General features: G+C 35.2%; 3 protein-coding genes across 5 annotated transcripts in view; 1 reads left to right on the top strand and 2 right to left on the bottom strand.

Annotated features, from left to right (window-relative positions):
* Positions 1–14: 14 nt before the first annotated feature.
* On the bottom strand, positions 15–2,237 carry LOC132913609 (odorant receptor 67c-like). The gene is made up of 5 exons (XM_060972047.1): positions 1,689–2,237; positions 1,302–1,608; positions 861–1,121; positions 367–730; positions 15–218 (listed from the first exon to the last, which is right to left on the bottom strand). The coding sequence occupies exons 1-5, from the start codon at positions 1,903–1,905 to the stop codon at positions 162–164; spliced, it is 1,206 nt and encodes a 401-aa protein (XP_060828030.1). The 5' UTR covers positions 1,906–2,237; the 3' UTR covers positions 15–161.
* Positions 2,238–2,498: 261 nt separating this feature from the next.
* Positions 2,499–5,959, bottom strand: LOC132913608 (facilitated trehalose transporter Tret1-like). The gene is made up of 5 exons (XM_060972046.1): positions 5,421–5,959; positions 4,976–5,155; positions 4,195–4,391; positions 3,641–3,947; positions 2,499–3,253 (listed from the first exon to the last, which is right to left on the bottom strand). Exons 1-5 carry the CDS (start codon positions 5,494–5,496, stop codon positions 2,628–2,630), a joined length of 1,386 nt encoding a protein of 461 aa, XP_060828029.1. The 5' UTR covers positions 5,497–5,959; the 3' UTR covers positions 2,499–2,627.
* A 2,215-nt stretch (positions 5,960–8,174) lies between these two features.
* Positions 8,175–24,269, top strand: part of LOC132913520 (inactive rhomboid protein 1) — a 287,110-nt gene continuing 271,015 nt past the window's right edge. For 2 of the 3 annotated variants that reach the window (XM_060971928.1, XM_060971926.1), the window contains exons 1-2: positions 8,176–9,711; positions 10,316–10,617. The gene's annotated coding sequence lies outside the window, so the exon portion shown is untranslated. Of the gene's footprint in view, positions 9,712–10,315; positions 10,618–24,269 lie in introns of all 3 variants that reach the window. The other variant, XM_060971927.1, reaches the window with a different exon arrangement.

Below are 24,269 nucleotides of genomic sequence, written 5' to 3'. Positions count from 1 at the left end.
ATTCCAAAGGATAACAATCTATGAGCAATATCTACATTCGATTATGGAATATCAGATACAATATGATTTAGAAATTTACACTTTCTTTTACAGACTACTTTTTGAACTGTTGTACGAGGGTACTACGCTATAGATGAACATTTGACTGTTCTCGTTGGAATTTAGTTTGGTTGCATTTGTTGTAACACAGTAAAAGACGAGGCAGCTGTGTTGAATACCTGAAATCAAAATTTATATTTTGATCTTCATATTTTTATTTTAGTTTTGCAGAAATTGATTTTTCTTGATATTAACATAGAATTTTATATTTTGGCCATTTCTGGCCTGTTACATGTCTCAAATGTTAACATTACAATTATTACTTACAACCGTTAATGTTTGAATAGATAACACTTTGAAAGTTAATGCCGTGATGCTGCAATATTGTTGTGCCCTAATTATCATAAGGCAAACGTGGTTTCGATAAATTGGAGGTAAATTATACCATGGTACGCTGAAATAGACCACCTGCCCAACTTCTTGACTTTCTTGGACTAGAATTTCACCGGGCCAGCACCATAAAAGTAGTTGTACCGTCACGGAAATAAAATAAGAAGTAAATTTCAGTATGTCGGTAATATTCGTCCCGTTATCGAGCATTGCGTATCCACTTAAACAAATTTCTAGTCCGCTTGTAAGAAGTTGCATGAAGATGATGGGTGTTAACAAATTATTCACATCATTTACCATACTGTATAAAAGTAGTAGCATCGTCAGAAGCACAAATGAAAAGAATTTAAAGAAATATATTAATAGGGGAGGAGAAAAGTTGATTAATGCATTTGCGAGAAGAAAGAGATTGGAAGTAGAAAAATGTTTACTGTATCATTCGTTGGTGATGACGAATGCATTTAAATAGGTCCTCCTCAAACTTGTCCATGTCAATAGATTTACGATTCATTTCAAATCCAATTTTATTAATCCAGGTCTTGATAAGTATAAATTGTCCAGACACGTGTAGGATCATAGTCATAAACGTGCAGTCTATGGCTGTGATTGCTGAAAGTCCAATCATGGCTGTCATGACTTGACCAACGAAAGCGATTTCGAATTTGGGAGATGCCGAGATGTCTGTGCCGTACCTAACAGTGACATTAGGTATAATAAGTTAAAAAAACAATTGTAATTGAGCTTCTTTAATATAGCTTCTTTATATTTAGATTAACGATAATATTTTATTTAAATATCGTAATATCTTTTTCCGTCTTTTTTGTGGTTAGCGACGAGAGAAGTTTAGGTAAGTGGAGAAGGATGATCTTTACCAGACAAGAAAAGGTAAATGTCGATTGTCGTTAGTGTTGTTGCCGTTGTATGCAAATCTAAAATAATCGGCAATCGTAGCAATCGAGAAGGTGGTTAGATTGCATAGGAAGCACGAAGAAAAAGTGATCGTAACAATCCGTGCCCGATAAGCGATTTGCTCGTAAGATTTCCTTTCGTTAGGATCATCGGTAGAATCCCATAGAATTCGTATCTCGTTGTAAAGTCTGTATACTCTATCTCTTCTCGCTACTAAATAAATCATTTTAAAGAATAACTGCGTGGCTGACATTAAATTGCTTCCTATCCCTAATTTAAGAAGATATATTAATTGGTTACGCTGTCAGAAAATGAAATGACAAATTTGAGTTAATTCTATCAGAACTTACCTATTACGGTTTCCACATCGCCCCAGTAGAACGCTACGGCCATAATCTCCGGCACGAAGAAATTACTTATTGCAATTAATGATACTATTAAGCGGAAATACGCAAATATTTTGCTACATGTCGAACTTCTTTCTCCGATAGGCCATATTCCAACTATGCTGCAGAAAATCTTATTCGGTAGTATGTAGTAATCGAATGTAGTAGATAGCTCTTTCATCTTCTCCCCTCATGTGAAATTGGGTGCGTGTTCGCGAGTAAAACCCTTCCTCGTATATGTCTTAACAAAGTTTTGCGGCAGGGAATTCTTTATAACGATATTATAGAGTAGATACTTAAATATACGATTTTATTCGTTTTGCCTCTTCAATCGAAGTATTTTCAATATTGATTTCATCATTTTGTACGTATCCTTTTTTATTTCGTTTATTTTCAATTTATCACCTGATTAATAATTGATGCTGTAAGTAGTAGGAACGACATATAAACTGCTACAATATTCTTCTAACGTTGAAACTCTAACCATGCATAGCATACGTCGTATAGTAATAGATTGTTTAGGAGAGTCTGTATGAAAAAGTTAGTTTGCAGTTGCGCGTTCCCTTGGTATCGTTATCGTAAAAAATAAAGTTTTGTTTTATGGAAGTATGAAAGGTACAATAGTTAATACTTAATAATACATAACTTATTTGAACAAATTTAGTTCATTTATGGATATTGTTTATATATATATATATTTTCAAAATATATGATGAAATAATAGAATGAAAAATTACAAAGGATGAATGTGTCTTAAAATAACTATACAATAGCTTACAATTAACTTGCATTTTATAAATAGTACAAGTTATAGTCTTATGATTTTTGTTCATCTTACAATGATCTATCCTTTTTAGGCAAGGTAAAGTTGTTGTGAAATTGAAAGAAGAGTTTAATGCGCTATCACTTTTTTATCGATCGTTGGATTTCTATGAGACTCTTTCCCGACGTTTCTGGGATTAAAAAATAGACATACGGTGCGGAAAATAACACACAAATACTGTAAGTCCAATACACAAATTTGTCACCGACTAAATCTAGGAAAGGTTGATAAGATTTTGCACTCGCGAAAGAAAGCAAAGCGTTACTGGAGCTCACGAATAAGGAGGCCATGTTTTTCATATTTGCAGTGAACATTTCACCTAAAAGTGTGCTTGGAATCGGTTGCAATCCACAAGACATGGAGAGATTAAAAGTTAATAACGCAACTATTGGTAACCACGTCAAGCTGTTAGGATCGTATTCTAACGAAAGGAGATGAAAATGCAACCCTAAAAGTGCCAAGGATATCGATGTTCCTATACCAGACATTATCAAGAAACATTTTCTACCAAATTTGTCAACTAGAAACATAGATGCCAAGCCAGCTATGATTGTAGAGAATCCAAGGATCGTCACTACTAAGCTTGGTTTTACGGCAATTCTGCTTTTTATCAGGATTATTTCTGCGTAAGAGCTCAGTGCACTGTGCCCACTCACGTAGGAGAACACGTAGACACCAATTATGACGAGAGGTTTCTTTAAATTACCTGAAATAAAATAGAGAAAAATTCGGGATTGATCGTTTCGTTCGTTATTAGTTTCTTAAGTTGAGTACTTAAAATTTTCATTACGAAGAGAACAGAAAGGGGCACGAAGCTTACTAAAGTTGTTCGAGATTAGTTTCGAGAAAATCGTAAGAGGAAACTAAACTATCAGAAATACCATGTTTAATAGGTTTGACGAACGTATAACTTGACGATATTAATTTTCGCGGAAACAATCTCAAATATTTAATAACTATATCGGGACGAAGTGTTAGTAACGAAACGCGGAATTTCTGGAACAAATTAAACTTGTTCTCTTGTAAACGATGAATTCTTCCGTCGTTAACTTTTCTGGGAATATTTGAAGTAAAAAAGAAAATCGTCGAGTACTTGGCATGAGGAACTCCTTCAACTTTAGGAAAATATTAGTTTCAGCTCCGTCGACGAATTCTTGAAGATCTCGCATCTCCGCTTTGACGTCAGATTCTCGCCTAAACCACTTCAAGGATGCCTCAGCCTTGTCGATATTTCCGTGGAGGAGGTAATGGTAGGGTGATTCGGGTATCAAACTGAAGAGGATCATGAAGAGGATACTCGGAACGAGGCTCACGTACCCGAACATCTCCATGGACAGATAAGGACCCATTGCATTGCCCAAGAACATACCAACGGAAGATGCATTCACGTTCATGGATATCTGAAGACGTGACCACAGTTATAGCTTTATCGGATAAGAAATCTTATTCAAAATATTCATATAGATAAAAAGAAGGTTATTTTAAGATATTACTTTAGACCGCTTTAATTAATTTAATTGATATACGATATAGGAGTTTAGACAATACTCCTTGATAAAAATTATGAACAGTTGTCTCAATAACATAAAGTATTTTTCATTCATTTCGCTTATGTATTGTAAGATATAAGAGTTAATAAGAATTTACCAGTGACCCACGAATTTTCGGATTGGCGATTTCGCTTAGATACAAGGACAATGCAGCCCACATCATCCCCGATCCGATTCCCGAGCAGAATCTAGAGATGTAGAGCCACATGACTGATGTAGCACAAATGCTGAATATCCAGCTTGCGGTCAATGGTACCCCACCAAGCAGAAGTACCTTTTTTCGTCCAATATACTCTGAAGATGATGTTGTGATATGTTAAAGCTACATTTACCTGAGAACAAGATCACCACAACTCAGTCACATATCACTCAGTCATATATATAGCGGAGATTTTTAATCGAGTTGTTTTACATCTCCTTTAAATCTTTGATTAAAGATTGGAAATGCATTTTTCAATGATTCTCTATCAACGATTCTCTATCGATATTACAATTATTCTCCTGCGTTTACTTTTTTACGTACCACAATTTCGTATCATGTTTTTCTACGAGTGCTGAGTCGTGGCTGCCTTGTTCTTATTCAATTCTCGATTAACAATGTTGATCACCATTGTTTGCCTTGCTTGGTCACTTGGACGTGTGCTGCAAGAGAGTATCGATCGGGTCAACTACTAAATACATATGTGTTTATCAAAGTTATCGGACATTTCTGGTATACTGAACAGTCTAAATGAAACAAGTATTTAGTATTAAATTTGGACGAATATATTAGACACAATTTTCAAGGTCATTTATGTCTTAGTGATGTGACTGGAGAGAATAAATTAGTAGATCTGGCCAGACGAATCTTCTTTCTGATAATGAAGAAACGGTCTTACCTTGACACAGTGCACTGAGCAAAGCCCCAGCCAGGCGACCAAGATTTAAAAGGGAGGCTACCCAGGACGCTTCGGTATCTGTCAGTTTCAAAGGTATGTTCGCTTCCGTTGATGTCAGTTGAGCCAAGTATGGCGATGCCCAACCATTCGCGAGACCACTTCCGATAACAGCTAAGCTGACTGTCACAAACGGCCATGAAACAGTTGTGTCAACGGATGCGAGAGTAATTTCATTAGCTCATTCATAGACATAGCTTATATAGGCACCTTGATGTACGGTATACGGCGTATTTTGATGTACACCAGAGATTGTACTAAATCGTCTTGATCAAGTTTAATGCAAACATCGCGTTTGTGAACTTTCAGACAACGATTTTCGCTTTCTAAATGCCAGATTCTTCTCAAGTTTAAGCATCGACTAGAAATTTATTTTAGTAATACTTACGTGTACAAGTGGCTAGCCACTGTGGCCAGATCGTGATCTTTTTATCCGTATCTTTCTTTGGATTTTCAATAGACATCTTGATTCTTGGTATCAGAAGAGATGTGCAGGATGTAATGGTTGCGTTGCCAGGTTGGATGAAATTATCCGAACTGACTCATATAATTCATGAAACTTATAGCAGGAAGACACCAGTCGAGATCGTAAGATTTGCATCCCGATAAGATCCTTGATATATTTATGCCCCGTGTGTAAAAGTTTGATTCTTATGTATGCCACATGTGTTTGTCTTCTCAGCGTGGGCGCATGAAAAAGCTCTTATCTTGGAAATTTCTGTGGTTACATTTTTCTTATCTTTGATTATACTCATCTGGTTAGAATCGGAATACGGTATGAAATTTCTGAAAAACATCAGATCACGTAAACATTCATTAGCAGTGATTGACAGTTCTGCATCGTTATCGCAATATCACGTCACAAATAGCTAATAATATTAAGAACTACTGTTTCGAAATTTATTGCAGACACATGGAAGACGATGTGTGAAGCTGGTATCGTCGTGGATACAGTGTATAATTTGAGAACACTGTAGTACGATCACAATCATTTGATATGCAAAAATTGACGTACGGGCGCGTTTCAAGTCAGTTTATCAATTGTAGACATTATGCAAGGTGTTATGAGATGTATTCTTAAGAATCAGAGAAGATAACAGTGGAAGTAACAAGAGTCTCTCCACTTCTAATTAATTTCTTTATAAAATGGATAGAATTCTCTTACAAAAAGAATATTTATGGTAATTCTTGACAGAACTAATTATAACACTTTTATGTTAAGTTCACCTGATATATTTGTTAAATGATATTGGTATTAAATTGGCTAAGCGAAAATTGCGATTCAACCTTGTTTCACTGCAAATTCAATGTATATACATACAATGTAAATAATGCTCATAGTCGTAATTAAATTCGATAATTAATTATATTAAATCTTTTCTTATTTGATTGATTTTTAAAATATTTTATACATTTCAGAATAAAGATCGGCCAAAATGAAAAAAGGTCAGTCTCTGTCAAGCGATACAAGTATTCCAGATCCTTTAAACTCTTTTATGAAGAAAATTGAACAGAAAGTTTACATTCATGGGAACAAAAGGTAAAATGAACTCAATTTGGATAATTTTAGCGTGGACAGATAGTGGTTTAATTGCTTACAATTAATTATATTAATGTACACTGAAGGAAATGGCATATTTTATTTTCATTTTATCATAAAAAATACAATTTAGCTGTATATTATGTCACCAGTAGAGTAACGGCGAAAGAGATGTTGACAATACTGCATTCAACTCGTAGTCAATTAGGTTGTTTACCTCTAATTACAATCTCAGGAAAATGTGACGAAATGAATAATGAAATTAAGAAAACTTCTAAAGATTACGACGATAATGATAGAAAAGTTGATGAAACTCTTACAAAAGTCTGTAATAAGTTAAATATCATACGTTCAGGTACATTTACGATGATTAATTTCACTATTAGTATATCATGAAGTATTGGAAAAGTAGATAACACTTAATATTATGATAAGATAATTACATTATATGATTACATTATATTATAAGATGATACTGAAGAAAAAGTGCTAGAAGAAGAAAGTGAAACACTATGTTCTATAAGTTTAACAGATGAAGTAGAACTATCTTTTGATGGTAAATGGTTAAGAAAGTATTTTAAGTTGCCATTGAAGATGGGAATCAAGGAAATTGTAGCAAGAAAACCTTGCGACCCTGTCACTTATCTTGGATTTTGGTTATTGAATTATAGAAGATGTCAAGAGTGTAGGCAGTGGCAATTGGAGAAGGAAAACGAGTTAAATTATCTCCGGTCTATGATCGAAGAACCAGTATGTGTTATTAGTAGAGTTGTATGCCTCATCGGATTTAATTTTTTATTATTTTTTTCTTCATATGTCATATTTAAATGTTAACAAAATTCTGATGTGTAATAAATTGAACAAATATTACGTTTATTGGATTACGGATTTTTATGTATTTGTGGTTCAAAAATATACAGAACGCATATATTTAATTATAAATATCCGTTCTCTAATAACTATTTTTCTCTTTTCAATAATAATAAACAAAAATATTTTTCGTTTTTGAGCAAGGAAAAGATCTTAAACGAATGTTTCAGGTATCTAAAGAAGAGGAATTTTCGGTATCCATCGGAGAAGAAGAAGAAGAAGAAGAAGGAATGCGTGATTGGAATTTTAAACGTTACGAGACTATGCATGCATAATAATATATTCGCTAAACAGGTCTCTTTTTCTATTTATTATTTATAAATTATATATATACATTTACTTATTTAATCGAATTATGCACATAAAAGTAAATTCTCATTACGGGTTCCGAACTCAATAACGCAGTTACTAAATAAATACTAAAATATTAATTGCAATTAGACGAAAAACTGCTGGGAAATTAAAATACTCGTTGAAAATTAAATTTTTATTTACTCTAATATTTATTTCATGATAGTGAATGAATGTCCATTTATTTCATTCTATACTAACAGGTCACTGTCTGACCATATGATAGTGTCCACCCCTTCGATCGACGGCAGAGTCTGTTTGAATTTCGCAATATCACCCGCAGGTGTCTCGACGTTCGATAAGACTATTCAGGAAGCCGCGCTTCGTACGGTCTCGTGCATTTCCGCCGTGGGGTCGCGGTTCCCATGCGAAGTTGCGCTCAGTCCAAATCGCGCAGCTGCCCCCTACAGTTTGGTGCGCGGTTAATCGAAAACGCACGAAAATACGCGGAGTTTCAGATGCGGCGAAAATATTTCGATCTTGTTGGTTCGTTGTCGTTCTAGATATGATGAGAGCCAGCAGAAAAAAGGATCGCGTTGGTATGCCACGATGCGAACGGTGGGACGAAAACACGCGTCATGTTCAATTGGATTGTTATTGACGCGAGGGTTGGTTGCGCGGCCATGCCAGTCGTCGGGTGAACGTCTTAGTCGGCAGATGGCGCGGCGTTCGTTTCGGTCCACCCTGCCTGCGCTGGAATGCCCTCAGCGAGGAGCCTGTCGACGCTGCCGTCTTCCGTGGAGCTTTTTTCCACGCCACGATCAGGTGACTGGGCCAAGGCCCTTTTTGGACCTTACGACTCGTTTCTTAACCACTAACGGACATTCGTGAGCGGACGTGTAATCGCGGAAACGGATACGAGAAGGCGCCAGCCGGGTGGTCCACTTTACATGTACGGAGGTGCTGTGTTGTGTTGTGCACCAGAAGGCGGTTCCAGTGCACTCTATACTTTGATCATATCTCATCGTTCCATCTCGCTGTTCGATAGTGTGATTCTATTCGACATCCTGTGTTACTAGGTTCTATCTAAGAGCTGTGTTTAAACGATCGACGATTATTAGCCGCAAGAAGAGGACGCGGTAGGCGACCGAGTTAAAGCAGAACACGGGAGTGTCGTCCACCATTTTGGCTGCGCGAGGTTATTCGATGTGTGCACCATTCTCATTACACGTTCCCTGTTTTCATATTTCGCATCCAATTGCATCGTTCATGATGTTAATCGAATTGTCGTTCGAATCGAGAGACGATCGTAAACAGTGTACGAAGAGATAATTCCTGGAAGATGATCTCTTAAAAGTTGACGTTAAATGGAGCAAGGCGAGGGCTGTTTTTCTGTTAATCCTCGATGCTGTCAGCTGGTCGTCTCGAAGTGTGACGGTGATAAAAATTGAGAAAATTCGTGGATGTGGAATTCGACCTCTGTGCCATCTTATACGTGTTACGAATGATCGTACGGGAAGTAAGAAATGTTTCGAAGAATATCGTGAATCTCTGAAGTAAATCATAGTGGAATAGAACGATGTCGCTGGAAAGTGGGTTACTATAAGTGCCGTCCCTGCTGTTGGTGAAAATTGACGTTCACGGGGATATTCTGTGCCTCGTAATCGTTCATCCTACACACTCGTTTACCCTATGCTGCTTATCGCGTGGATACTGACGAATTCGCGTAGATAATTTTAGTGCAGCTGATCAGGAACGACGTGTCTGAGGGAGTCAGCCTGTGTGAAGGATCTCGAGTGCTATTAACCTCGTTTCGTGGCCACCTCGCGGCGGAACGATTCTCGTTCCGCGATTTTTCTGGACTTACGTTCTCGAGGTGCGCGTTTTAACGTGATGGGAGATGGGCGGCGCGATTAACGACCAGGAACCTGCGGTGGGGCGAGTACAGGAATCGTGGCGTTCGGACACGATCTACATAGTAAGTCTCTTGTGTTGATACGCGGGAAACATTCTCCATCTTCGAATATATTGTAAACGAAGGACGCGTGTGTTGTCGTCAGATGTCGTATTTTTGTTGATGAATTTTTTTTGTAATGATTCAACGCATAGATATATACTCGTGTAGTAAGTGTTTTGTTTTGAAATATATTATTATGTTATTGTTATGTTTTCGTGCGTATTATTATCGTAGACGATAAGCGATACGTGTCGTTGCTGTCGTATCGTTGTTGACAAATCTTTTTACTTGTACTCGTACGAATGTACGAATAGTTTACGAAAATATATCAACATTCACAGAAACTTTTCATGAATGTATTATACAAAACATTTTGAAATTTTAATAATACTGTAGTGAGAAAACGTATGGTTCTCTATATTACACGCGGGAAACGGCGAGGGCATTGGCGTTGCTCGTTCTTTCGCGCGTATAATTATTGCAGACGCTATAAAAAAGACGTGTGCGTCGCGACGGCGCATTATACTCTCTTTTCACGATTTTTCTTTCTCTTTCTTTTTAATGCTTTATAATGAACATATGTGATTGCTATGTTGTCTATTATACATGAAATATTGTTTTGTAGGCAGAGATAAACAGTGGCGGAGGGAATGGTGAAGAGAAAAGAAGGAGAGGATGAACTTGTTATAAAGCTGGCGCGGACGAGACGAAACGACACGATGGAGACCAAGTGACTGTAATATTCTCTCGATCTCCTGAATGGGATCGTAGGGCGTAGTTTCTAGATGTATCGTGCGATTATTCGACTGAAGTGAACTGGTTTTTGGTGTGCTCTGCGATCAGTGCTCCGAGTGTGTGCAGGTTTTTGTCAACGTTTTGACGAGGATTACGTGTGCTACGCACGTTACATCGGCCCATCAGAGACATGTGAGTAACCTTATCAGAATTTTTTTTGTCTCCATCTATTGATAACACGCTTTCTTAACGCAAACACGTTGCTAAATATAATCAGAGAATTAGTTATTCAAATACTTTTACCACTTGACAAAGATGTAACATGTGTCGTATGCGAATCAAACATCACGCAAAAATGAGTAACAACGCAAATACAACTAAGTCACGTTTATATTTTGCTTTTTTTGGTATTGGTTAATACTCTGCATTTGTTTGGGAACGTGATCCTCTGATTGTTTCGAGCAATGTATTTTTATATCGGATTGCTTCGTATCACGCGTTTCTTTCAATTTATATCTATCTATTTCATTTTTCAATCTTCAGTTTGTATTATCGGATTATACGCCACTACAACAATTGAGGTTAGATTTGAGTTAGGTTACTTTGTTTTATTCGTATCCTGTGAATTTCGTGACAAATTTTACTGATGGTTTTTATTAACGTGAAAGTACTATAAAATAACTCTGAAAGCTTAGTAACTTAATTCATATTAATATAAAGTTTAACGAAAATGTAATATTATAATACTACAAATACTATAATGGAAACTATAATAAAGCATTGCTGGATGTGATTGACTTATCCAAGCTGAAGTATACGAGAGAAAGGGGATATAAGATCTCAAGGGGAAACGCTCTGTCTAGATCAGACAAACCGTGAAGTATTAGGTCCTGAGGAAAGTTCTGTCGTTTTCTCTGGATATCTTCTTTCGTAATTCTATATCTCTATTTTCTACGTCCTTATAACTATATTTCTCTTATGGATGAAAATAAGACGTAAATAACAATTTTTACATTATCCTTCGTAAAAGATATACAAACCGTTAATTAAAATAGTAAACATTTAACGATCGTTTCGTCGGTGTTCGTGTTTTGAAATATTCAGTAGGATAAAAAGGTTGTTTCTAAGGCTTTTCCGCCATTATTTTCAATCCTCGATCGCCAAACATTGAAATATGCACAACAAAAAAGTTCATAGGAGATCGTCCGTGTGGAAACAGCGCCTGTTGGAGCTTTATATAAAATGTTTCTCTGTCGCGGGAGTTGAGGCAGTTGTTACTTCTTTATAAACGCGAATAGCTTTTATTGAACAACTTCCGCGTAGTGTCTTCTTCATAATGTAACGATGGAAATGTTCTTGTAGAATGGGTATTTAATAAAATGCGCCGTTTATCGCTGCTTTGCTAAACCTTCGTTTGTCGTTACCCGCGACATCCGGCGACGCGGTTGTACATTGAAAGTTTAATGTGAAATCATCGAACATGGAAAGTTGGCGGTATTCCAGTTTCTCCTGCCGTCTCTCAAATCCGTTCTCCTACAACCCTTTATACAGTACCAGTTCACGTAACACGTGTTCAGCTGTGTACGTGACATACGTTGCGGGCATAGGTTGCTGCACAACTGCACATGGAACTGAATTATTGGAAATGTAAATTGAAAGTCAATATTATTTAGGGGCTGAGAATCTGCGAGTTACAGCGTACGGTATTGGTCAGACGACAAGATTGGTGTAGAAAGTTTCTTATATCAGTTCTAATACTGAAGTTATTTTCTGCGATATTGAAATATGAAGCATGTTTTCAGATAGTAGGAATTTTTATAATAGTCAGGAATTCAGGAATTTTTCGTTATTTGTTCAGGGTAAGATCAGCGTGAGAACTTTTTTAAATTAATTATATCAATATAAAAAATTATTATGTGTATATATTGGTATCATTATTAGTATTATTAGTATTATTATTATTAGTGAAGAATACCTCGACGTAGGCGTAGAAATTCCCTATTACTTAGTCAGGGGAAGATTAATGCAAAACACGTTTAGGCTAATTATATTAACGGAAAGTTTTATTTAAGTTTAAGAAATTATTTTATACAATATTGAAATTTGGAGAGAGATTCGATCGAATTGTAGAAATATTTCATTGTTTCGTTTTCTTGGAAAACGACAATGTGCTGTAGATATACAACGAATATACAGATAAAACAATAATCAAGTGCATGTCGGAGGAAATAGAAGGAAAAGTAAAATTTTCCATTAGAATGTAAGAGAAGTTGGAAAGTTATTTCCTCTTGCAGAAGTCCATTGAATCATTGTAAGTAGCTTTACCTAGTTACTTGAGTTTGTTACTATTCACAATGAAAAATTCAGGATCGTTGCTTTCAAAGAGTAATTATCAGAGGAAAGAGCAGCGTATAACGAAATTTACATCTATGCTAAAAGATCTTTTGACAAAGCGAAAGTCCTTTGAGAAATTCGCTTAAGATTGTTAAATTACTATTATTCAAAAAGTATTAAGTATAAGAAGTATCGTGTATAGGAGTTTGCGACAGATTTGCATTATGTTTTAGCGATAGAAGCTTTGAAACAAATTATTGATGTTTCTGGTTCATACGTAAGGCATGGATAGATGTACATTGTACGTAAATTTGCTAGAAAAATACACTAGAATTTTATAGACTCCGTAAACTCGTAGATAATTTCATTTGTTATATTTATTTCTCTATTGTATTTGTTTAAAGGAATTTATTCACATGGCAGCACCTTTTCCTAGTGTCTTACATCCTTTCTTCTCATCAGAGTATTTTTCTAGGACGAACGTTTCTTTGATTAACAATGGAGTTAATCGCAGGAAATAATTACGTCCAATTTAGAAAGTCTTTAGATTTCAATAATTTCAGTGTGATATATATATTAGCACCATTTCGTTGGATTCATCGCGTCTTTATGAATCTTTTTCACGAGTAGCCTTTGTAGAAAGAGAGTAATTCATGTCTACATTCAGATATAATTACGTTCCATAACATTGTTTAACTTCCTTTTTGAAGTATTTATTAGCAGAAAAATCTTTTAACCCGATTGGCTGACCCATTTTAGTGTAAGCTACTTTATCATTTACAGCGCTGCTCGTTCGTAGTTGTCGGTGGATTTTCGATTCGATTATTAATGACCGCAGATTGAATGATTAAAAAGCCCTGTACATAGTGATAAATTTTTATCAGAGCTTTTGTTCGTGTTTTTTTCCACGTGATTCACACGTGTACATACCAGAACGAGACTAATTCGAGATCGTTGATTTATTAGTTTTTCGATGATTTTTTGATTGATTAATCCTTTATTCGTATCAAAACACGTTTATCATGTTATATTTATTCTTCATGTTCTGTATGTTTTTTCTTTAAACCCTGTAGCGTGTAATCCAACATTGATGGTATCTTCTATGACTTTTTGATAGCTTTTTAATTTATTTAGTGATTTCATTGTTGAGCTACGTAGCTCTTTATTCAAAAATTGAGAAATATCTGCATTGTGAGAGCGACGAGATCTGACATCTTCGCGATCGTACCTTTGAGACTTGACATCTTTCTCGCAGTTGCCTTATCTTTATTGCCAGGAAAATACTAAAATTTCACTCGAAATATCAAACGTTCCCTCTCTGTTTTCACAATCCCACGGAAACAAATCACGTTACAGAAGAAAAATGTAACATCCAGGGAAATAATAGCGCTTTTTACATACATCCTATATTATACTTTACATTTTCTTCTTCAGTAGCACGTTTCATTAACCGGTGCAGTTTATTATAATCTGCAACGACAGGGAAATTAGCGGTTGTCAATGTACTTTGCCACATATAGTAACAATTTAAAAATCAATGAGGACACAGCAGCGGTACGTTACTCGCGTGTATATTGAGCGTTCACCATACTGAATAACTTAACATTACTCTATCGCGGATAATAATAATTCTTTGGTATCTAAATTCTTTACTGTATAGTTGCATTTTGCAGTTAACTTTAACGTGCATCAAGAATGTAAACAAGGAAAGTAAGTAACATTACTTTTAATATATTTCCTGGATCGACATCCAGGTTCAGGGGGCTATGAACCAATAAAGAATCGTAGACACCATTTTTCGTGATTAATATAGCAGTGGTAAGGTTTTTTGAATAAATTAAAACGCTGCTAAATAATTAGTATTTAGTCTAGGGTGCCGAAAAACCAGTATTTGAAGCGAGTATTTGAAACTATGCCAATGAATGATGGATGCATGATCATCCAAAGTTTGGTCTGAACATATCTGGTCATCTTCTACTTAAGAATAACCGAGAGTAAGAATAACCATAAACAAATAAATTATTATAATTTAGCTATCTTAATAAGTAACAAATTTTGGTGATGGTAAAAAATAATGGCATATAGCTGCAGTTATACAGGAAAATTTTCACTTCTCTTAAAAATAATAATACCTAATTTTCCGGTACTCAGTTTTAGCTAGATTTGTCTTATTTTTCTTTCGGAAAATCTTCCATTTCGTTTAGTTTTATAACTCAGATAACATAATTCTCTTTCTGAGGGTAGTTTCTCCTTCTTTTCAATCGTGAAACAAGAGGTCGAATATTCCAATTTCGTTAGCGATTTGTCTTTTCGTTACGCGTTTCTCATCGATACCATCGTCGATCAAGTGATGACGAATCGTCCACCCACGTGTGGTCCTTCTCCACCATCGAATATTATGGTCGACCACGATTTATCAATGATAAAAGACAGACCAGGATAAATAGCGAGGGAAGAAAATATTTTTCAAGAACAATTGCTCGTGAGTTCTCCGCGTGACGTGAAAAAGCCAGTCGATAAAGCGATCGCGCCTTTTTACCGGTTGTTGAGCATTTAGTTAGTTTAATAGCGTTAGCACTCATTAAGAACAGCATAAACATGCGATGCTTTTCTGTGTACCACGTTTTGGGTATCACCTGACCCCTTTATAATTTTTGTCACATGCGACATTATCGATTCGATATAGTAGCGGTTTAAATAAAAACTAAGGTTTTCTATGAAATTACACATAAAATATAGAACAGGATATTCTGCAATTGTAAACGAAGCATAAAAGTTTAGTTTTCTACATACTTCTGCTTTGGAAACTCACAACGCAATTTACAAATAACTCAAGCAGCCAAATTTACGCCCAAATTAATAAATAATTAAATAAAAGGATAAATAATATAAAAGCTTGCTTCTATAGATAAATATATCGATCTACTACATTGATTTTCACAGTTATAGTAAAACTAATGCACAAGACTAAGGACGTGGTATAAAATTAAGGCTTAAGCTTCAGGTTTAAAAGCAAGTCTTAAAACAAAGAATAAGTCCCTCGTTCGTTGGCTCTCGCCGTCCAACAATGAGGCTTAAAATTAACTTAATCTAGATCTAGGAACTAAAAGCTACTTAAAGGTGAAGTTAAACTAAACGTAGATACTTCATAGATCGCAGCCCCATTTTCAGTCTCCCGAATCAGAAATTTTAAATTCGAGCGAAATTAAAAAAGAGTTAAAATTATAAACACTTTGTTAAATGAACTGTTCTATATAGTAATTTAATATTTAAAAGCATAAGATAAAGGAAGGATTTCAACTTCTCGCCTTAAGTTAAACGATGTATCTTTGTACAAAAGACGTGTATAATAGATTTAGCCTGGATATATGTACCTTAAAATTAATTAAAACTAAAATCCCACGGTGTCTCCGCGATATCTCACGGCATTGCCACGACGAGTGCTTATCTGTCTTTTGATTAATTAAAACTAACAATAACACACATGCATCCCAAGTTGGCTGCCTAGCTGAGAGTTAAAACTAAGACCTGAAACTTGAAACTTAAAAGTAAGCATGCATCATGCAATATTTATCTCCTACGGAACGATTACATAGATCTTTACAAAGATTATACAATAAATTCTCAGTTATGGCATACGTTTATCTACTTTATAATTAATTAAAACTAAAATTTAAGCCTTCCACGGCGTTTCACGACGAGTTATTGGTCCAATCTAGATCACCAAAAAACTCCAAAAAGAACTTTTGATGATCTGAACCGTACCGTAGATTGCGTAGTTTCTGGTGCGGTATCGTTTTTCAAAAACTCATCGATTGATATAAAAATAATGTAAAGATTGGAACTTTGGAAAATGATGCCAATTACCAGACTTCATCACGAAGAGGTAACTACACATGAGCTCCGCCCACGAGCCACTCAACATTACACATAAATCTCGGCATTCAAGCTGTTAACAAGAATGTCCAGTTCTGACTCTACTCCATGGACCTGTGTAAAGAGAGATAGATATTTCGTAGAACATGCTGCGAAGCATTCATCTCCCACCTAGCGCTTACACGAATCTTTATAAGCTTCAAGTAAAGCATACACCATGCACTATCACAAGCTTACCAGAAAGTACACAGTACGCAACGTACATATATCTTCCATACAATGTTTATATGAATCTTTACAAAGTTGAGAAAAGAAGCATACGTCACACATCTACCTTCCGCATAACAATTACACAGATCTTTACAAACATCTTTACAATGATTGGGCCTACAATTCTGCTGGCAGCATTCGGTATCAAAGATACTTGGAAGGAAAGTGTTAAGGTTATTTGATGTATGTGGAATCAAAGAAACGCGTGGGTAAATTGTAAGGTATTTTAAGTATATATATATTGTGAATATTAAAGTACAAAGTGTGAAATACAATGTAAGCTGGTCCAGATCCACACGCTAGCTATGTTATCCTGAGACTAAAAGAACCCTGAAGCCAACGTCGCACATGTACCGCTTATGGTCTGTCATTGACGCATTCTTTTGTCTATGCGCTATCGATGGCCTCAGGGCTTGAGAAAACCGAAGACCAGATGTAGAGTTTTCTTAGAAGTGGCGATCACTTCAACAGAAAGAAAGAAAACGAAGCTACTTGGTAATTTATTTGTTATTTCGTGTCTCGTAAAGGAAGATTCTGATATTCTACATTCGCGATATTAATATCCTTTGAGACATTGACAAATTTTCTGATCACTCAAGCACGACTTTTATTTAAACTCCCCTTGAAAATAGCAAAGCAAAAAGAAACGTGATCGATCAGGATAAAATAAAAATCGCGGCACTCCGGGGACGAACGAGTTTGCGACCTCTCGAAAGATCCAACGGATTTACGCGACGCATTTCCGTGTACGTGATAACCGCAGGTTTGAGTAGTAGCTCCAAGGATTGTTCATCTCTCGATTTCTGTCTCGCCGTTCGAAATTTACACGAGCTACGGTCGAAGCTATCGACCGATGATCTCGCGGTGGCCCAGCTAAGGATCGAGCACGCGGGTCTGTAATCTAACACACTTCAACTGAGCAAGTGGGGCTTCCGGTGGGAGGGACTACTGATCAGGATTACAAAGGCATGTTTCAAGGGAACTAGCGGGGTCCATTCCCGATGGGAGGAACCCACTGAACAGGATTACGAAGGACATCGAATTACAGATCCAGTCCGAGCACCGAAGTGCCAATCGGGCAGGGCCTCAGATCTCCGGTTGGACTCCGCAAGCATCATTGGCGCGATGACAGCTCTCGCGACTCGACACAAACGGTGAGCAGTCATCAAGACAAAGGTATTCTTGGAGCTACTTACGAATTGAATTCGAAATACGCGCAAACAAAGTATGTTATGTCATAGTTGGAAGGAATTTTTTTTTATGATAAAGAAGGGAAAGAGATGAGATTTTTATGTTTCAAGTTAGATAAGCGTATCATTGTATGGAACGCGTTTGTAATATTTGTGTATGTATGTTATGATTAAATAAGCTAAATTGCATGCATGCTGCGATGTCCCACGGTGTCTCATGATATCCCATGGTACCAACGGAATTACCCGTGAGGGCGAGGGGGAGCGTTAGTCCAGTCTAGATTATCGAAATTCTGAAAAGACTGGATTGTATAGAAGTAGTTCTTGGTTTGATATCATTTTTCAAATAGTAGTACTTGGAAATATTAATATGCGTACTGTACGCACACAAATAGCAATATATTTCTCGTATTAAAATTAATATTACTTATATTAGTTCTCTATTATTTACAATAGTGTTCAGAGATATTAATATTTGGAAAACGATACCAATTACCGGTACGCACCATAGGGAGATAACTACGGTCCCATCATATATCATAAATTAGTAATTCTGTTTATCGATAAAATATCTATCCTACATTATAATAAATTTTGTTTCATTTGATTTAATGCTAATAATAATTTATCTAATTTAAAATAATGTTAAAATTGTGGACAGGGAATTGGATAGATCTCGTAAAAGATTCTTATACGTGCTTGTATCATATTTGGTTCGTGAGTAATTGTTATTTATGTTATCAGGAGCAGGAGACTATTTGATAATGAAGAAGCAATGAACACTGAAATTTCTTAATTGCCATCTGCAGGTATTGAGAAGGTTTGCAATACATACGATTTTAATATTATTTTATCTATATGGATGTGAGAATAAAGATTACTATCAAAATATAATATGTAAATTAATACTATCGTATATGATCGTTAGTATGTTCGTTGGTATTATTCGTATATGTATCCTTCATACGTAATAATATATTTCATTATTAATCATATTTAAATATTTAATTTGTTAAAGGGAATAGGGTACACTATTTGAAAAACTATCAAACATACTTACACGTTATATTTGATTGTCAAATGTTATTAATTATGTTTTCAAAAAAACAGAATACTATAGGTCATGACAATAAATTGAAACTCATTAAGACAAAAATAAAATTTTTAAATGACTCTGCCACGTTTATGCGCGAGGGTAGAGATTTCCCAAATATCATCCAATAAAAATATTAAAAATTGTTATTTATTGAAGTATACACGAGTGTGATAAAACTTGTAAGAGTGAAGCTCGCATGTGAACTCAAATAATCATGTTTGAACATTGAATTCATCACCAAAGGAACCAAATCATGCAACCGATAGTAGTATGCATGATTGGATGACAAGCTCTTGTTGCCTTTGATTTGAGTCCATTTGCTTCTTTGAATGTAAGAACATGCTGCGATTTCTTGACTTTGAGAGGACACGAGGAATTCATAGTCACCTAATAGCTCCACTTTGCATTAGAACCGATTTTATTTTATGTAATGAAATGAACATTTAAGTACTATATTTAAAATTAAAATATGAAATTTAATAGAAGTAACACTTCGCTTGAAAGATTTCAAAGATTTAGTTAATATATAATATATTAAACATATATTAAATTAATAGTAGAATTGTTTTCCATTAATGGGATAATTGTTATAGATTAAGCGCATAATTATTTTAAAGTAATGGTATAATTATTATATATTAGTGGTAGAATTGTTTAAAATTAATAGTATAATCATTTTAGAATAATGGAGTACTGTTATAAATTAATGGTGTGATTGTTTGAAATTAGTGGTATGGATTTATAAAATAACAAAAGAATTCTATTAAATTAGTAGTATAAGTGTTTTATATTAACGGTATATTTGAATTGTGTTAATTTATATTAAATGCCAGTTTATGACAAAAATAATAGCCAAAGATGAAGTTCATCAAGACCAGTTGTCAAGAATCATCACCCATACCAAGCGAACTTTCTCTTCTTGAACTTTTGAATTTTCTTTTGAATCCCGTCAAATTCCTTTGAATATATTTGTGGTATATTTGGAAAAACATATCATTTCTCTATTGAAGCCTCTCAATCGTTCTGATTGGTAAATTCTGTTCAGGGGATGTGATAACAGATTATTAAACGTCGTGCCGATACAGCCAGAGGCGTTTGACCCCGGCTTTTGAGGTGACGAACTTTAGAGAGAGTTAGAGATGAGTCAATTCAGTCAGTCGATGAATGAGAGGCACTTCGGTTCTCGAAGGTATGGGTTTCAAAGTAACTCAAAGTTGAATCGGTTAGCTCCATATTTTATTCGAGATATTGTATTCCTTATAATTATATCGATTGTCTAGTATGTACTAAACTTTGTTGCGCTTCTAATTCTGAGAGTATTGGATCGTTCGAAATATTCGTACTGAAATTTAAGTAGACTTTGAGGCAATGTTTTTAGAATTATTATTATCAAATAACGTAACGAAAATAATATCCTTTCAATCTCACCATATTCTTCCTTCCAACACAATCGAACTTAATATCCATCAGAGTGAAAGACTATAAATACTAAAGCCTTTATGATCTTGTAACTACATAAATCTAAATTATAATAAACATGCTTCAACGTCAAACACAAAATCTCTCAATTTCCTGACAAATAATGTTCACATTCTGTTCAATTATGAAAAAAGAAAGAGGAAAAACGGTAGTTGGATTTCAATTTCGTATAATCTCAGTGAATTTAATTAACAAATAGCCGGCCCTTTTTCATGTCTTTTTCGGTAGCCTTCGTTTTTGTTCGTTTCCACACTCGTGTGGAAGTACGAATACGATTGCAGCAAATTGAATGCTCTCCTCTACTCTTTCTCTTTCCTCCCCCGTTCTTCTTCATTTCCTTTCTTTTCTTCCTGGTCTTTCGTAACGCAAGCACTTCTCGTCTTTTCGTTCTTTCATTTTCTACGAAGCCGCGGCCCTTTCTTTTTAATTGAGCCTGCAAATCTGAACAGCCGTCTCATGGACTTTACGTGTTCCTTTAATAATTCTATTTCTGTTTAAATACAATTTCAAACTCTTTGTTTATAACTTTCAAACTGCTTTATTTTTTACTGTAGGTAGGCGACGTTATAATGTATAGTCGTCAATCTATTCCCGAGAATTTAATATTAAAGTTGGAAACTGTCAGTAGCAGCTTGGATATACAACACTAGCTCACAAGTATTAGGAAATTTGCTATAGCTTTGTATAAAATGTGATAGTGGTGACCCAGATTGGCTGGAATTTTTCGTATTTATATCCACTTTAAGTTGACGATACAGAATTTAGTTATTGCGATTTGATGATGGAAATATGTATATATTTAGTTACATTTAGCTGGTTGAAAACCATAATAGCGTAAATACTATTTTTCATGAAATAGAGTTCTGCATTTATTAGTAAAAGAAAGTTTGTCGTATCATGAATGTATCACATTTATTTTTATTTCGAATATTTTTGTATCCGCTGTTTAGTGTAGTTTTATATAGATTTTGATAAACTTTATGTATGCAATTAGTGAATTTCTATTATTGTAATGATCCCATAATAAAATCTTAGAAGCTAGTACGATTGTTCAAGAATGGGTTTAGAGGAAAAGGCAAAACGACAATAGGAATAACGAAGAGAACATAGCAGAAAGCTTTCTCCAATTTTAAAACAATTCCATTTGCTTGGAACTTAATTCTCTATGCTTGAAAATAGCATCACTCTGTATTAAAATTAAATACGACAAAGATACTCGGCCTTTCTTTGTGTTCCTCTTACCGCGTCATGAGATTTCATAAAAGTGATCTAGAACGAAACAAACGAAACCTGTCTGAAGAGCAACCATCTTTTTTACCTAGATGATTCTCATTTACTATATTTATGTATTTTTTTGATTCTTCTCGATTTTCCCCGAAATCTTTGCATAATCTTGATTCAAGCTGGTCGACTTCACAACCTATAATAACGTGTTTCTTTTGTGGTAATGGAATGAACTTGCCCCTCCAATTTGAATTCGAAAGATCTACGTTCTTATTTATAAATATTAGGACATTCTAGCAAGCGAGATAAACTTGAAAACTTGAGAAAACAAGCGAATTTATTTCTCTGTTATACCTCAATTACATGTTCCATTTATTTGAGAATCAGATTCGATGTCATGAAATTTCTACAAATTTCTCTGTGTGTTTTCCAAATATGCATGTCGTAGCAATTGGAGGCTTAATTTTAGAATTATCCGTGTTAAAAACGTCTAGAAACAATTCACGATCATTTTGATTTGAAGTATAACAGCGCATTACTATGAAGTAATTATTATTTTAGATTGTTAAAAATTTTGTACATTTCAAAAATAGTGTGATAACACGCGTCGATTCTACGATATCGATTATTTAACGAGACTGTCCAGACTTCGCTTGTTTCGTACATTTATGTACATAACCCGGCTCGTCTTTCGTTAGTAACGTTTGTCCAGAGATTAATAATCCCCGTTTCCTGGTGGAGTCTTTGTTAGAGTTGCATTAAAATGTTTACCGATTGTAAATATACCGATATGCAGCGGGCGAAATGGATTGTCCCTCTGTACTTCCTGCTATTGCAATGAATATTTCATACCATTTCGTTTTTTCTCTCCACCTATTGTTTTCGATACATTTATCTTATTCAGGATACAAAAAAGACAATACTGAAAAGCTTTGGAGATTTCATTGATAGCTGGATGTATAGTACCGAAATCCTGCTTCTGCTTCGAAAGCAGAGAATCGCTTCAATGGAAATACTGTATGTATAGCAGTGTGTTTGGTTGAATGCAAATCTCGTTTTTAATTCACGAGGGATATAGATCGCGGATCAGGAATGAAATTAGCGAGACAAGGGAGAAGCGGAATGTTTTATGCTTCGTTCTGGTTCTTAAATATTAATATTTGCTTTGTTGGAATGGATGATTTGCTTCGTTTCATAGCGAATATGTTATATATGTTTGAATCGATCGGTTCACCTTAAGGCACTGTTCAAATTTTCATTTCAGGAAACAAGTATTCGTTATATGAGAATACGTGTGGTAACGAATCTTTCGTTATCTTGATTCTTTTATAGAGACAGAAAGATCATCTCGAAAGAGTAGGTATAGATAGGTATCGTCTTCAAGTATTCTGCGTATCTGTAAGATTTCTGCATATCTCCAAGTATTGTTGAAGATTCAAAAAGAAGCTACTTTACTTACAAATTCGTCCAAATTGCAGAATGAAATATTACATATCACATTTAATGTTTTATTGCATCCTCTACCTGGAAGTAATTTATTCTTATAGACGAAAATTATACTTTTCCATCTAGAAAAAGAACGCAGCTACACTCTGCAAGACGGATAAAGATAAAATACGTGTAGTATGTTTTTAGCTCTAGCAACTTCAAAAGTATATTTCTAGTCGCTTGAAACGTTCTTTCCATACTTTTTAGATCTTCCAGAAAATCGTGTTTGGTAACATTCGGCAGAGAACGAGGATCCAGACTTCCTGAATGGAAAATATCAGGACTGCGAGCCCATATTATCCTAGAATTCCGTCGTAAGTCGGCATAATGGTAAATTGAGTGGGGCAGAAACGCGTTATCCAATTTCGAAAATAATCTCTCGCCGTAAAGAGGAGTAATGAAACAAGTTCGTCGGTAGTTGGCCAAGGAAGTTGGCTAGCGTCGTAAAACACGCGGAATTTTAATGAACAAGTTGGGAAATTTCAGCGAGGAATAAAGTACGCCCGAAAGAAAGTCTCTCGAGCGTTCGTAGATGCTCTCAAATTATAGTGGAAGTCCCGACGAATGGAACTTAGGAAAGTGATGCCAAATGGAAAGGGCCGTATTTTACTTTATTACAGAATACACGTAGAGGACTCTCTCTAGAGTTCTAAACAACGCTCTCTTTTGCTTACATCTCTATTCTTTTCCAAATATTTCATTCAAACTGGTTACATCAAACTAAATCTTTCTCTTCTTTCGACTTTCTTCGACTTTGTGTTATTTGAGGAATTCCTATTGCAAAGTTGCTTTCATAGGAAATTTCCTTGTCTTGTTTTGTGAAAATTTTATGTTGTCGCGTTAAAAGTGTATTCTATTGTAAGATACATTCTGTAAATTCCTTTTTA

Source organism: Bombus pascuorum, chromosome 13 (genome assembly GCF_905332965.1).
Source record: "Bombus pascuorum chromosome 13, iyBomPasc1.1, whole genome shotgun sequence".
Classification (NCBI taxonomy): Eukaryota; Metazoa; Arthropoda; class Insecta; order Hymenoptera; family Apidae; genus Bombus; species Bombus pascuorum.
This window is presented reverse-complemented; position numbering and strand designations above follow the sequence as displayed.